This window comes from Orycteropus afer, unplaced genomic scaffold (assembly GCF_000298275.1).
Source record: "Orycteropus afer afer isolate SDZICR_OR568_19922 unplaced genomic scaffold, OryAfe1.0 scaffold00542, whole genome shotgun sequence".
Classification (NCBI taxonomy): domain Eukaryota; kingdom Metazoa; phylum Chordata; class Mammalia; order Tubulidentata; family Orycteropodidae; genus Orycteropus; species Orycteropus afer.
Window position 1 is genome coordinate 1,072,944 of NW_006922129.1, and position 14,397 is coordinate 1,087,340.

Consider the following 14,397-nt stretch of genomic DNA (forward strand, 5'->3'; position numbering starts at 1 on the left):
GTCTCGGTAACTGATAGACTGCTCTCCTAAACCGTTAGAAGGCACCTCAATCCAAAGAAAGTTACCCCAGGGTCAGTCATAGAGAATCCTCTAATGGAAAAAGAGACCGCAAGCTTTTCTTTACTTTTCCGGCGTTTCAGGCCCTATTCCAACGGCGCCCGCACCACCCCCAAATCGATAAGAGCTTCCCGTTTCTTTCCCTGTGGGCCAGAAATGAAAGTCTGGGGTTTTATTTTTATGTGTGAACTAAGTTCCCTTGCACCGGAGTGTTTTCCCTTCTCGAGAGGGATCTGTTTCAAGCTGCGCAGGTGCCTTTCGCCATTTTAGGGGGAGCAGCTTCAAATCCTTTGGTCGGTTTTGGGGGCAGGGATGTCTTTAACACCGTGGCTACCTTGAAATTCCCTGTTGTTATGAGAAGTGTTCCAGAGGAGAAAACTTTCTTGGAAAGAGAGGGACTTGTCAGGGCTCAGAGTGGAAAAGTCGTGTGCGAAGAGCCCCTTCGTTTTTCTCTTCCCTCAGCTGGATCGCCATGCCCACCCTGCGATCTTCCTCCTCCTCCTCCTCTCAGCGCCACAGCTCCTCCCCAAGCAGCGTGTCCTCCTGTCTGCAAAAAGGTGGACAGAGGGGCTTGCCTGCTTCACCTGGTTCCTCTTATGATGAGAGGGACTGGGGCCAGACTTCAAAGGGGTGAGTGGAGATTTGACCAATTGTAACATTGCCTGGCTGGCTTCTTCTCTGCCATTTTACTGCACTGATAGTGACACATGCATTACTCTCTGAGGACAGAAGAGAAGCCATCCTGGTTCAGGACAGTGAGTCCCTCCACTTCCATTCACTATTTGTTTGCCTTACATATTGGACATCACAAATAATGCATTCTGCTGGGATCCATCATCCAACTTTTCTAAACCTTTCTTGAACACATTTATATGCTTAACACATACCACCTCTACTGGGGGCGGAAGTAGGAGAAGGGGAAATGAGGGGTTCTTTATTTTATTTTAGTTGATGCCTCATAGTTCACTAATTGGAGGATTTTGTAAACAGATCTATGTATCCTTAGCCATTATTGTTTACAAATTTATGCTGCCGAGGTGACATTAGTGTGTCTTTTCTTGGTTTCTGTCTTTAGGAAAAAGATAATTTCATACAAGATCTACTTTTTCCCTTGGTCATTTTAATTGGCCTTCTCTCAATCATTTGTTTCAGTGCTGCTGTTGGGGACCAGATGATATCAGTGTTATAAATTTCATTCTAATCAGTAAGAGTGGTTATATTCCAAGGGGTGAAATTTAATTCCAGGTACATCTTAATCTTTTGCTTATGTATGAGTAATACTTGACTTCCTGAGTCATGCTGCTTTGTGTCCACACAAAGCAGTGATCCCTATGCCTGCCTAAGTGAATAGAATTTGATTCTCCTATTGAGAAAGACTATTAGGAAAGAGTTGTCCTTCACCCACCTCAGTTTTTTATTCTTCGACTTCATTACTTTATTCAAGGAAAAAAACTTTTTTTTTTTTTTTAAGAACCCTCTAGGTCCTGGTGATAGAAAGCTCATCTCTTAAAGAAACTTTGAAAGTATATTTTTCTCATGGACAGAAGGTGTAGTTAGAGACAGAGAGAAATTATAATTCATTACCACTTTCATAAAGAGGAAATAGGGAGTGTTGTAGTTAAGGAGAACCATATTCCCTCATAGGGATAGTGATTCTTTATCAGCTGATGAAGACAGTGACTTTGAAGACAGCTTGAGACGAAATGTGAAGAAGAGAGCGGCAAGACGACCACTCAAAACAACTCCAGTGAGTCAGTCTGTGTGTGTGTTTTTTTTTTTTTTTCCTGGTGGGGGAACCTTATCTGGAATATGGTTGATGAAAGGACAAGACTTAAAGGATGGTGAAGGATGGAAGTGGGAGGAAAGAAGATTTTGAAGAGAAAAGAATAAAAAAGGGTATTAAGATATAGAGGAATAGGAATAGGGTTAGGCTTTTTAAAAGGAGAAAAGGGAATGATAACATTCACAACATAATAAAAATAAATGATTTTATATCGGAGGCAAACTCTGTTGTGGAATTGGTAGCTTAAGCCTATCTAAGCCTATCTATGTGATAATGGGGAGCTCTGGTAGCATAGTGGCTAAGGCACTTGAGTGCTAACCAGAAGGCTGGCGGTTCAAACCCACCACCCACTCCTCGGAAGGAAGATGGGGCAATCTACTTCTGTAGTGATAGTGTCTCGGAAACGCAAGGAGGGGTTGCTATGAGTCAAGTCCGACTTGACAGCATATAACAACAACAACAGCGTGATAATGAGGGGACCGTTAACATCACTTTCATTTCTCTTCCTTATTCCTTCTCTCTTTATACTTACTAGGTGGCAAAACAACCAAAAAAGGGGTCCAAAAGGGTACGTGCTCGCCACCAGAAGGAGTCAGAGCCACCAGCCAGTGATCTCTTTGAAGCTGTGAAAGCTGCCAAAAGTGACATGCAGGTAAAGCAGAGTGTCTCACTTCTGTTTCTTGATACCATCTCACCCTTTTAATGGTAGGAAGATAAGGACAAGTGTCCACAAACTTGATTTGATGTGGGCATCTTACCCACTGCCATTGAGTCACTTCCCACTCATAGCTACCCATAGGACAGAATAGAACTGCCCCGCAGGGTTTCCAAGGTTGTAAATCTTTATGGAAACAGACTGCCTCATCTTTCTCCCACATAGCAGCTGGTGGGTTCAAACCACTATACTTGTGGTTAGCAGCCAAATGCCTTAACCACTGTGCCACCAGAGTACCTTAGTAAATGTAATCTGTAGCAGGGAAGAGAGATTAGACCATGGAGAGAATTTCTTGGAGTGATGTAAGGAAGACCTTGGATGAAAGAAAGTATTTCCTTTCCTAGGAGTATCGTGAAGGATGGAAGCGGGAGGAAAGAAGATTTTGAAGAGAAAAGAATAAAAAAGGGTATTAAGATATAGAGGAATAGGAATAGGGTTAGGCTTTTTAAAAGGAGAAAAGGGAATGATAACATTCACAACATAATAAAAATAAATGATTTTATATCGGAGGCAAACTCTGTTGTGGAATTGGTAGCTTAAGTCTATCTAAGCCTATCTATGTGATAATGGGGAGCTCTGGTAGCATAGTAGCTAAGGAGTATCGTGAAACAGGACAGATTCTACCTTCATTGATTGATAGAGGAAGCAAGCAGAGGTATTGGGTGAGGGAGGAAGCTTGGATATAACTGGCAGCTTGGATATAAAGCACCCCTGTCACCTTTTTTTGGGAGCTGTGGTGCCATAGTGCCTAAAGCATTTGACTGCTAACCAAAAGGCTAGTGGTTCACACTCACCAGCCAAGGAAGATTGGGCAATCTACTTCCATAGAGATACCACCTAGGAAACCCAAGGAGAGGTCGCTATGAGTCGGATCCAACTCCACAGCATTGAGTTTGGTTTTTTTTGGGGGGGTCACCTTTTTAGTGCTACTCTGACATTTATACCTAGTTGTTTTTTTTTCATCTATATAAATTTAGTGAAATTCTGTTTTTATCCAAGTGCATAAAGCTTATATGTAGTTTAAAAAGTGAAAATTAAATAATCACCTAGATCTTTACCCCAGCTCAAGGAATGAAGTATTAATAGTGTGTTCTCTCAAGTGTCTTCCTCTCTACCCTACCCATCACAGGCCCCTTTATCGCCCTGAAGTGAAATTTCTCTTAATCATTCTCTTGTCTTTCATTATTGTTTTATTACCAATGAGTATGTTCTTTAATTTATAGAAATGAATCATTCTCTCCTGTGTCTTATTTCATTTAACATTGTTTGAAATTTATCCATGTTGATGCATAATGTAGATTTTTATAGTCTTTAGAAAAGTTTTAAGTTTTCAAATATAGGAAGTTTTGCTTATTATATTTTTGTTACTGACATAGCTTTATTGCTTTGTAGTCAGAGAATGTAGGCGTTGACATTTATGGCCTAGCATTTAGTCAGTTTCTAACACTGTTGCATGTGTGCTTGAAGGGAATGTGTGTTCTTCAATATATTGAGTACAGTGTTTTCTTGGGGGAGATCACAAGCATAAAGGTGATATGACTTTGATATTTGTAGTAGGTTTCTATTTGTTTTGTTTTTTGGTCTGTTGATGTATCAGTTATAGTGAGGGGTATGTTAAAATCCGTGAAGGTAACTTTTTCAGTTACTCCTTTTGTATTCATGCCCATTTTTGCCTTTGTTAAATTATATCTTCCTGCTAAATTAAACCTTTTATTGTTGTACAGTGACACTTTTTAGATTTCTAAGATGAAAAAGTTTTGTTTGATATTAATATATTTATACTACCTTTATTTTTAGTCAGCAGTTTGCCTGGTATCTTCTTCTATCCTTTTCCTTTCAATGTTCCTGTGTCTGTCTGGGATCTGTCTCCTGAGTATCTGGATTACGTGCTTTGATCTATTCTGCCAGTCCTTTTACTAGAGCATTTATCAATTTACTATCATTTTCTGTGCTTTCACTTTATCTTGCCTTATCTGTTTCTTTTTCCCCTTTGCTTGCATTCTTTTGGATTTGTTATCTTTTACAAGAACCTGAGCATGTTTTAATGCCAGTTGTTGTTAGTTGATTCCAACTCATGTTGTTGTTGTTGTTGTTGTTATGTGCTGTCGAGTCGGCCCCGACTCATAGCGACCCCTCCTTGGGTTTCCGAGGCAGTAACTCATAGTGACCTTATATATAACAGAATGAAACACTGGCTGGTCCTGTGGCATCCTCATGGTCATTACTGTGCTTGAGCCCATTATTGTAGCCCCTGTGTCAACCCATCTCATTGAGGGTCTTCCTCTTTTTCACTGACCCTCTACTTTACCAAGCATGATATCCTCCAGGGACTGGTCACTCCTGATAGCATGTCCAAAGTACTTGAGACGTCGTCTCACCATCCTTGCTTCTAAGGAGCATTCTGGCTGTACTTCTTCCAAGACAGATTTGTTTGTTCTTCTGGTAGTGCAGGATCTATTCCCTATTCTTTGCCAGCACCATGATTCAAAGACATCAATTCTACTTTGGTCTTTTTCCTTTTTCATTGTCCACATTTCTCATACATATGAAGTGATTGAAATCATGATGTGGTTCAGGTGCACTTTAATCCTCAAAGTGACAGCCTTAGTTTTTAATACTTTAAAGAGGTGGTTTGCAGCAGATTTGCCCAATGTCATGAGTTATTTGATTTCTTGCCTGCTTTCATGATTGTTAATTGTGGATCCAAGTAAAATGAAATCTTTACAACCTAAGTATTTTCTCTGTTTATCATGATGTTGCTTATTGGCCAGTTGTAAGGACTTGTGTTTTACGCTGAGATGTAATCCATACTAAAGACTGTATCTTTGATCTCATCAGTAAGTGCTTCATGTCCTCTTTGCTTTCAGCAAGCAAGGTTGTGTCATCTGCATATTGTAGATTGTGAATGAATCTTCTTCCGGTTCCAATGCAGTGTTTTTCACATAGTCCAGTTTCTCAGATTATTTGCTCAGCATGCAGATGGAAACAGTATGATGAAAGAATATAACCCTGACACGCACCTTTCCTGATTATAAGTCACGCAGTATTCCCTTGTTCTGTTCAAACAGCTGCCTCTTGGTCTTTGTACAGATTCTGCCTGAGCTCTCCAATTGCCCCTTCTAATTTACATACTGTTGCTCAGATTCTTATAGAAGATAGAAATCCCAACGAAAACAAGTAAAGGGGAAAAGAAACAGAAAAGACAAGATAAAGTGAAAGCACATAAAATGGTAGAAATAAATTCAAATCAGACATTATTGCTTTATATAGTCATTGTTTATTTATATTTATCTATATTTTTACCATTTTTTTGTTCATCATTCTTTCTTGAATCTCACTTACTCCATACAGAATCATTCTTTCTGTCCAAAGTTTATCCTTTTAAGATTTTCTTTAGAGAAGATTTTCTGACAAGCTCTTTCAGTTTTTGTTTGTATAAATGTCTTATCACCTTTGTTGCTGATTAATTGTTTGCCATATATAAAATTCTAACATGACATTCTCTCTCAGGACATTATGGAGATTATTCCATTGCCTTCTAGTATAGAGATTATTCCATTCCCTTCTAGCTTCCACTATTGCTGTTGAGAGTCAGCCATCCATCTAAGTTAGTACTGTCCAATATGGAACATTCTGTAACAGTGCAAATGTTCTGTATCAGCCTTGTCTGGTATAGTAGCCACTAGTCGCATGTGGCAATTGAACGTAAGAACTATGGTTGGTGTGACTGAGGAACTGAATTTTAAATTTTTATTTAATGTAAATTGATTTAAATAGCACCATATGATTAGGGGCTAAGTTGTTTGACAGTGCAGCTCTAATTTGTAAATGTTTTCTTTTGTGTTAAATAAAAATCCTTTGTAAGTGATTTCTTTTTGCTTTGGCTGTTTTCTAGATTTTTTTTGGTTTGTGTTTATGTTCTGATATTTTATAGGATGTTGATAAGATACCTGATATTTTGTATTTTCTTTTTATTTGTCATGCTTGAATGCCAATGGCTTCTTGGCTTTAAGATTGGTGACTTTCAATAATAATGGAAAATTCTTTTCAAATACTGCTTTTTCTCTCTGTTTTTTTCTGAGATTCAGTTAGATAGGTATTACAAATTCTTACTCTGTTTTCCATATCTTTTTTATTCTGTTTCTCTTTGTGTGCTGAATTAGAGATAATTTGACTTTATATTCCAGTTTGTTCACTCTCTTTTCTGATGTGCCCAATTTGTTTTTAATCCATCCACTGAAGTTCTAAGTTTTACTTACTACATTTCTCATTTCTATAAATTTTGTTTGGTCCTTTTCCAAAATTGATTGTTCTTTGCCTGCTTTGAAGTTCTCTTTTTATTTCTGTAAACATCTTAAACATAATCATTTTATCATTTATAATTTAAATGTGTAAAGTTTTTGTGGGTATAATTCTGTCTTTTTTTCTGTTCTTACTGTCAGTGCCTCTTTTTTTTTAAGTGTTTTACTGTGAGCTTCTCATATTGGAACTTTATGTGTTAGAATTCTTTGGGGTCTGGGTTGAAGGTGGGTTATTAGAGAAGAACCTTGGATTTGCTTCAGCTAGTTGCCTGGGCACACTGCAGGACAACTTTCAATTAAAATCTGTGATTATTCTGACCATATAGGCAGTGTGAATGTGGACTGCTAACCCACTGAGGGCTGGCTTATGGTATGAATTCTCAAGGGAGAATTCTTTTTTATCCCCTCTGCCCCACACTAAGGTCATAACAAGCTAGTTTTCTTACTGTCCCTTTCGGCCCTGTAGCTTTATTTCTCATTCTTGCTTTCATGAGGATGTGACTCTTCCTAGGGCTCAGCTTTATGTAGGATCCTTCTTCTGAGGAAGGCTCAATCTCCTTGGAAGGACCCTATCATAGGCTCTTATCTCTTGCGTGCTGCACCCCATGCAGACATCTTGACAGCAAGTTAAAGTCTCTAAGCTTTGATAGAAACCCTCAGGTCAACAACCAACTTTGGTACTTGCTTACCTCCCAGCGTTCCTGCTTTCACCTCATTTTTGGCTTATGAGAAAGTTTACCTTTCTTTCTAATTCAGTACATTTTAAAAAATGTTTTTAGTATTTTAATCAGTTTAAATTCTTCAGTTGGAAAGATCGCTCAGGATTTCTAGTCTGTCATATTTCCAGAAGCAGGAGTCATCTACTTTTTTCTTTTCCTAGTCTCTGGTGGATGAGTGGCTGGATAGCTACAAGCAAGACCAGGATGCAGGATTCCTGGACCTCATTAACTTTTTCATTCGATCTTGTGGTTGTAAAGGTGAGGAGCTCCCTACTCCTTTCTAGACCCCCAAGCTTTTGTTCCTGTGTTATGAAACTTTCTTTATTTAAATGAGTTAAAAAGAAAAACCCATTGCCATCTAGTCAATTCTGACTCATAGCAACTTTATAGGACAGAATAGAACTGCCCATTAGGGACTGCCACATCTTTTTCTCACAGAGTGGGTTTGAACCGCTGACCTTTTGGTTAGCAGCTGAGTGATTCAGCCATTGTGCCACAACAGTTCATCTAGATGAGTAGCATTAGATGTTTCCCAAGCAAAGGGAGAAGATAGCATAAGATCAGTGTCACTTATTTAACTATGTTTTTATTGGTAAATAATGGAAGTAATCCAGTGGGGAACAATGTTGGTTTGGAGGCAAGACTCTGGGGAAAAATAACCAATCGTGCTACTGTGATAGATAATGTTGTTGTTGTTGATTGCCGTTGAGTCAGACCCAACTCATAGCGACCCCTCCTTGGGTTTCCGAGGCAGTATCACTACGGAAGTAGATCACCCACCTTCCTTCCAAGGAGTGGCTGCTGGGTTTGAACCGTCAGCCTTCTGGTTAGCAGTCAAGTACCTTAGGCACTATGCTACCAGAGCTCCTGTGATAGATAATAGTGTTCACAGATTTGAAAGTGGACCATCAGACACCCTTTTAGTCTTCCTTTCTCTGAATGAAATCTTTTCTTATTCTTCATTTCTCAACTACTTCATCCCATATTCCTGCCCTGGAGCTGGGGAGTCCCCCAGAGCCCCAGAAGCCATGACTTAAATGTTTTTGAGTCTCAGGCAGGCTGTATTATTAGAACCTAGCTTCTGACCTAGTTTTATTGGTTTCTATTTGTTTTTGTGTTTTTCTAATATGTTTCTACCGCTTAATTCTTTGTGGGTTTTCTAGAACTGTTGCTGCATACAGGCAGCCTGTACACAATTGGATGGTAGCAGAATTATGACTCAAGTCATCAGATTCTTCACCTACATGCTTTTCAGCATATTCCATACCTCATCTTTAGATGTATCTGTAAATGATCGTGATGCCCAGTTATTTGCCTTGTAATTACCTCATTTCCTCTCATTTCTCAGGCACTGTGACCCTCGAGATGTTCAAGAAGATGTCCAACTCTGAGATCATCCGCCACCTAACGGAACAGTTTAATGAGGTGGAGGAAAATGGCCAGGATCCTCTTGCCCCTCTTACTTAAAAACATAAGGCCCATTTTCTCCTCCTTTCTGATTCAGGGAAATAGGGTAGCTTTTTAGAAGGAGTTCAATCTTTTTGTGTTAAAAGGGACACAAATATAATACCTAAATATGCCTCTAGTGTTGAGGAGTATGGCAGCAAATGAGACATAAGGAGACATTTTTACTGTACTATTGAGTTTGACATTCAAAATCCCTATGGCCTCATGGACCTGGTAATAACTTCCTATACTTTGTAAATCCTTCCATAGGACTCAGGGGACTATCCCTTAACAGCTCCAGGTCCATCCTGGAAGAAGTTCCATGGTAGCTTCTGTGAGTTCGTGAGAACCTTGGTCTGTCAGTGCCAGTACAGCTTCCTCTATAATGGCTTCCCCATGGACAACCTCATCTCCCTGCTTACTGGCCTTTCAGACTCCCAAGTCCGAGCCTTCCGTCATACTAGCACCCTGGCTGGTAAGCACTTGTGTTACCCTGTAGACATTGTCCTGGGGTTTGGTAGGACTTTCCTCTATTTTTCAGTCCTGGATCTTCCTTCCTGTTTGCTTCTTAGCTGTTGAGGTTCATGATATTTTTATCCTAGACCTCCAGTTTCTCACTAGTACACTTGTAATAAGGGGTGGATCACAATGTCAATTTCCAACCTTAACATATTTCTCATAGTTCACCATTGGGAAGGTGCTGAGGACTAAACAAAAGCTAAAGAGTCAAAAGAAGAGAAAAAAACTTCACCCCAGGACAGTCATTCTTGAAATTTTAAGATCCCCTGCTCTGGACGTTCATTTTCACGGCCCTTTTTCACATCATTTTGACCTGTGCACACCCCCCCCCCAACCTAAGTAAGGGTTTTCTCTTCTGGTTTTCCCACCTCCAAGCCATGAAGTTGATGACTTCTTTGGTGAAGGTCGCTCTCCAGCTGAGCCTGCACAAAGACAACAATCAGCGTCAGTACGAGGCTGAGCGGAGCAAGGGCCCAGGGCAGAGAGCACCGGAGCGGCTGGAGAGCCTGCTGGAGAAACGCAAAGAGGTGAGCAGTGTACCTGCATCTTCTGTCCCCTCTCCCTGCTTCCACCCACTGCTGCAGCAGACTACCTTGTCGGTAGTCTCGGGGAAGCAGCTTTCAGGATAATGGCAGTGGCGTCTAGCGATAGTTTAATAGACTCATCCTGTCAGAGGTCATTGTGTGCTCATCTTGTTTCTTGGATACAGACTTAAAAACCTTTCTAATTTAGAGTGAATGTCTCTTTAATTCCACTTTTGCTCAATCCATGTTGACATTCATGATCAGACATGTTTAAGTGCCCTACCTGTGTGTCATGCGAAGGATTAAGTTTTTAACTTGCTTGTTAAGATGTATTGTATGCAGGTCTTCAAAGGAGTACTGGAGGTTGACTACTGACAAAGGAGGCTAAGTTTTTTAAGGAATAAGCCCAGGACTTTTGGTCACTCCTGGGTTTGAATTCTGTTCCAATTAGCTACTAGCTCCATGGCCTTAAGTAACTTTTAAGCTTCACTTTCCTTGTCTTTAGAAAGGGGATAACAGTCTCCACCATTTTGTGACGGTTAAGTGACACAATGAGTCAATTAGCCTGGCACATTGTAGGTAGTTGGCTTTGTTTCCATTTTCACTTAAGAGAAGACCACTCACTACGTACTCACTACATACTCGAGCAATCTCTTAAGTTCATTAAACTTTCAAACAGCTCCTCTGTTGTGAAGCTCACACAGATTTTTTTCGCTTCAGTATCTGAGACTCCACCATGAGGTTAGCAGGGCTGACCACATCTAACTGTGTCAGTCGTTATTACCTTGGCTGTCTTTTCCATGCCAAATCCTTAGAGAAGGAAACGTTCTACTCCCTTCCTTCTCCTTCACCATTCTTCACTGACAGATGATATTAGAACCTTGTATACAGTAGGTCTATCTTGGACCTTGTTCTGGTTACCTACTGCCACTCTGACAAGAATATACCACAAATGGGATGGCTGAGCAAACAGGAGTTTATTCTCTTACAGTTTGGGAGGCTAGAAGTCCAAGTTCAAGTGTCAGCTCTAGAGGCTGGGTGAAAGCCCCTCAACCTTGGGGTTCAGCTCTCCCTCCTGCTCCCGGTCCCCTGGAGCTAGAGGCTTTTGTTCACTCAGCTGCTGGCTGCTGAGACTGACAAACCCAAGGCTGACAAGTAAAAAGGCACAGTCCCGATGTTACCAAACCACACAGCAGGCCATTAATTTAAGTCCATTGAAAGTCCCAAGGTTGGCAGAGCATGGCAAGCTGCTGAATAATCACATGGCTACATGCAGGGTCCAAGTGTGCCATAAGCTGGAGACCATTCCCAAAGCTGTTTCTTATATATGGGAAGCAGACCACATACCCAAAGGCAGCTACTCAGCTGCTCATAGTAGATTCCACCATGGAGTTGATTACCAGTCTCATCATGAGGAATACTACATCTAGCTGCCCAGCCACTCAACTAGACCCAGCCAAGTTGACACAAACTTAACCACTACAGACCTTAAATAAGTGTATACGAGTGTGAATCTTTTTCTTTGGGGGGAGGGGGTGTCTTGGCTCTTGCTCCATCATTTATCACTCATCCTTTTCGTCTTTCATCTTTCCCTCCCCTTTTTTCTTCTCCCCACTTATAAATGTACACAGGCCTTTGAATCTTTCTTTATAAGCTACTTTATTTCTGTTCCTCCTTTTAGGGTAATAGTCTCTAACTTCCTTATTATCCAAGTCACTGAATCCTTCTTGCTACCTAGCTTCTATCTCCATTTTTTCATCTGGAACTATTCTTCCAAATCAGTGATGGCCTATCCCTATAATGAGTAGCCTTTGTTAATCTTCCTTTTCCAGACCTCTATAGATTTGATAGGAGCTCTGTGGCATAGTGCCTAAGGCACTTGACTGCTAACCAGAAGGCTGGCGGTTCAAACCCACCAGCCACTCCTCGGAGGGAAGGTTGGGCAATCTACTTCCATAGTGATACTGCCTCGGAAACCCAAGGAGGGGTCTCTATGAGTCAGATCCGACTCGACAGCAGTGAGTTTGGTTTGAGTTTTGGTTAGAGCAAGAAGAGGCTGGAAGCATTTTCAATGATTTAAAAGCTGCACATGCAACAAGTAAAGGTTATTATGATGAAAAATTTGTTGCTAGTAGGGGTTGGGTGAGTAGTTTGAAAGTAAGGTCAAGTTTACATAACATTAGCAAGGCTTTGAAACACTGCCCTGCTCAAAGACCGTGGCCGACCCCGCCCTGGTGTTTCACAGTCCTGCCGATAATTCAGTCTCATGCATGAGACCCCTAAAAGCGCTCACTGCGTCTCTTCCAAATCTCCCATTCCTGTTCTGGTTATGTTGACGAATCACCCAAATTACAAAAATTAAGATCTGTTCCTGTTTGCACTTCCTTGGCCGTGACAGGACCAGTTTGAAGCCCTGTATTAGAGGGCCGGTAGGAGTTGTTTGTAAATCAGACATTGATAACCTGGAGACTACCTGTATTTGTGTAATCCAGGATTTGTCAGCAGGGGCACTGTTGGCATTGGGAGGCTGTCCTGTGCATTGTAGGATGTTCAGCAGCATCCCTGGCCTATAGCCATTAGAAGGGACAATGAAAAATGGCTTTAGACGCTGCCAAACGTCCCCTGGGAGGAAAAATAGTCTCTAGTTGAGAACCAGTAAACGAATCTCTTCCTGCTCAGTGTTTTTTGCTCATTCCACTTGTACTGAACGAACTGTGTCCATTAAAAATCCATTTTCCCAATTAGTAGGGGATCTGAACAGCCAGAATAACCGCACATGGAGGAATGACATTTTATCAGACATGGAGGAACCTCAGGTATCAGCTGACTGTAACTGCCTATGCAGCTGCTTCTAGAGTCGGAAGGTTGAAAAGGGAACATAGCATATCAGGGCTTCACCCTGTGTCCCGTATTGAATAGGAAGTAGGTGGAAGTCATTCTTTTCTGTATCTTTGTGGCTTTATGCCATTGAGGTACAAGAGAGTTTATTTATCCTGTTTCTCTCCCTGTCCTCCAGCTCCAAGAACATCAAGAGGATATTGAGGGAATGATGAATGCCCTTTTCAGGGGTGTCTTTGTACATCGGTACCGGTGAGTTAATGGACTTCTGTCATTTGAAGCTGCTGGTCTTTGGTTATAGAGTCTGTCAGAAGTGACAAGGTCCCCTCCTAACCTTAAGTTATGTGATTAGTCCCAGAACTAGAGCACCTGGACCCAAAACTCTTAACAACATTTTTAGACTAGTAAGGTTAGCATTCCCCCCGCCTACAGAGAGTCTTTTAAACTCTCAAGGAAAGAATATAGGATGAGGCATTGCTGAGCATTCTTCTGCTCCAGGTTTGCCCAAGACTGATCCTCACCCCCCATCTTTCTGGGGTTGGAGACTTGGAAGGACAAGAGTAGAGAATGACAACCAAAAAGCAATGCTTTTCGGAACGTTGCGTGCAGCTTGATGAGCCTTTTCCAAGCCCCTGCTGCTGTTGTACATGGCTGAGAGCAAGGGAGTTTTATACTATTTAAAGGACTGGTTGAATTCAGTTACAAAGAACATCTGTAGTTGTTTCTCACTCTTGCCTGGATTCAGCTTAACTTTACAGAACCATTCAGCTGATTGACCTTTTCCTGAAGTGGAATTAAAACACACTCACAGTTTGGACAACAGTTAAATGAACTTTCAGAATCAGTTTTTAAAGAGGGGGTGGAGGACAGAGTTGCACAGGGCTGCTTCAGGAAGACTTTGATTTTTGTTATACATTGTAATTACACTGAGAGGAGGAAATGAAATGCGTGATGCATGGTATTTAGTCAAGAAAATAGATTCTTCAATGACAGAGAAAGTAGCTGGCAGGGTGAAAAACGCGTTTGGTGATGTGAGCTGATTGATCTCTGTTTCTAGGGATGTCCTTCCTGAGATACGTGCTATCTGCATCGAGGAGATTGGGTCTTGGATGCAGAGCTACAGTACCTCATTCCTCACTGACAGCTATTTAAAATATATTGGCTGGACCCTGCATGATAAGGTGGGAGTTGTCTGTCTCCCTTCCCCCTGTTTCCCTCATCCTCTTCCCTGTCCTAGGATGGATGCTCCAGCCCTCCTGGTCCTGCCACTTGTGTAGTAGGTAGTGGTGACGCATCAAGTCACTGAACCTCAAAACTCCCCCAGGACTGAGGAGGGGTGGAGTAAGACAGAAGGGAGAAAGGCGTGTCCAGGAGGTAGAATGCTTCGCAAGCTGAGGTCAAGAGGAGAAAGACGTCCAAGAGGTAGAATGCTTCGCAAGCTGAGGTCGAGAGGAGAAAGACGTCCAAGAGGTAGAATGCTTCGCAAGCTGAGGTC

The 14,397-nt window shown here is 41.3% G+C and overlaps 1 protein-coding gene across 1 annotated transcript in view; it reads left to right on the forward strand.

Annotated features, from left to right (window-relative positions):
- The first annotated feature begins 529 nt into the window (after positions 1-529).
- Positions 530-14,397, forward strand: part of STAG3 (stromal antigen 3) — a 33,710-nt gene continuing 19,842 nt past the window's right edge. Inside the window, exons 1-9 of the mRNA XM_007955883.1 lie at positions 530-687; positions 1,702-1,804; positions 2,376-2,492; positions 7,737-7,833; positions 8,924-9,000; positions 9,292-9,496; positions 9,916-10,067; positions 13,081-13,154; positions 13,960-14,083. Of these exons, the coding sequence (XP_007954074.1) occupies positions 530-687; positions 1,702-1,804; positions 2,376-2,492; positions 7,737-7,833; positions 8,924-9,000; positions 9,292-9,496; positions 9,916-10,067; positions 13,081-13,154; positions 13,960-14,083 (1,107 nt within the window). The remainder of the gene's footprint in view (positions 688-1,701; positions 1,805-2,375; positions 2,493-7,736; positions 7,834-8,923; positions 9,001-9,291; positions 9,497-9,915; positions 10,068-13,080; positions 13,155-13,959; positions 14,084-14,397) is intronic.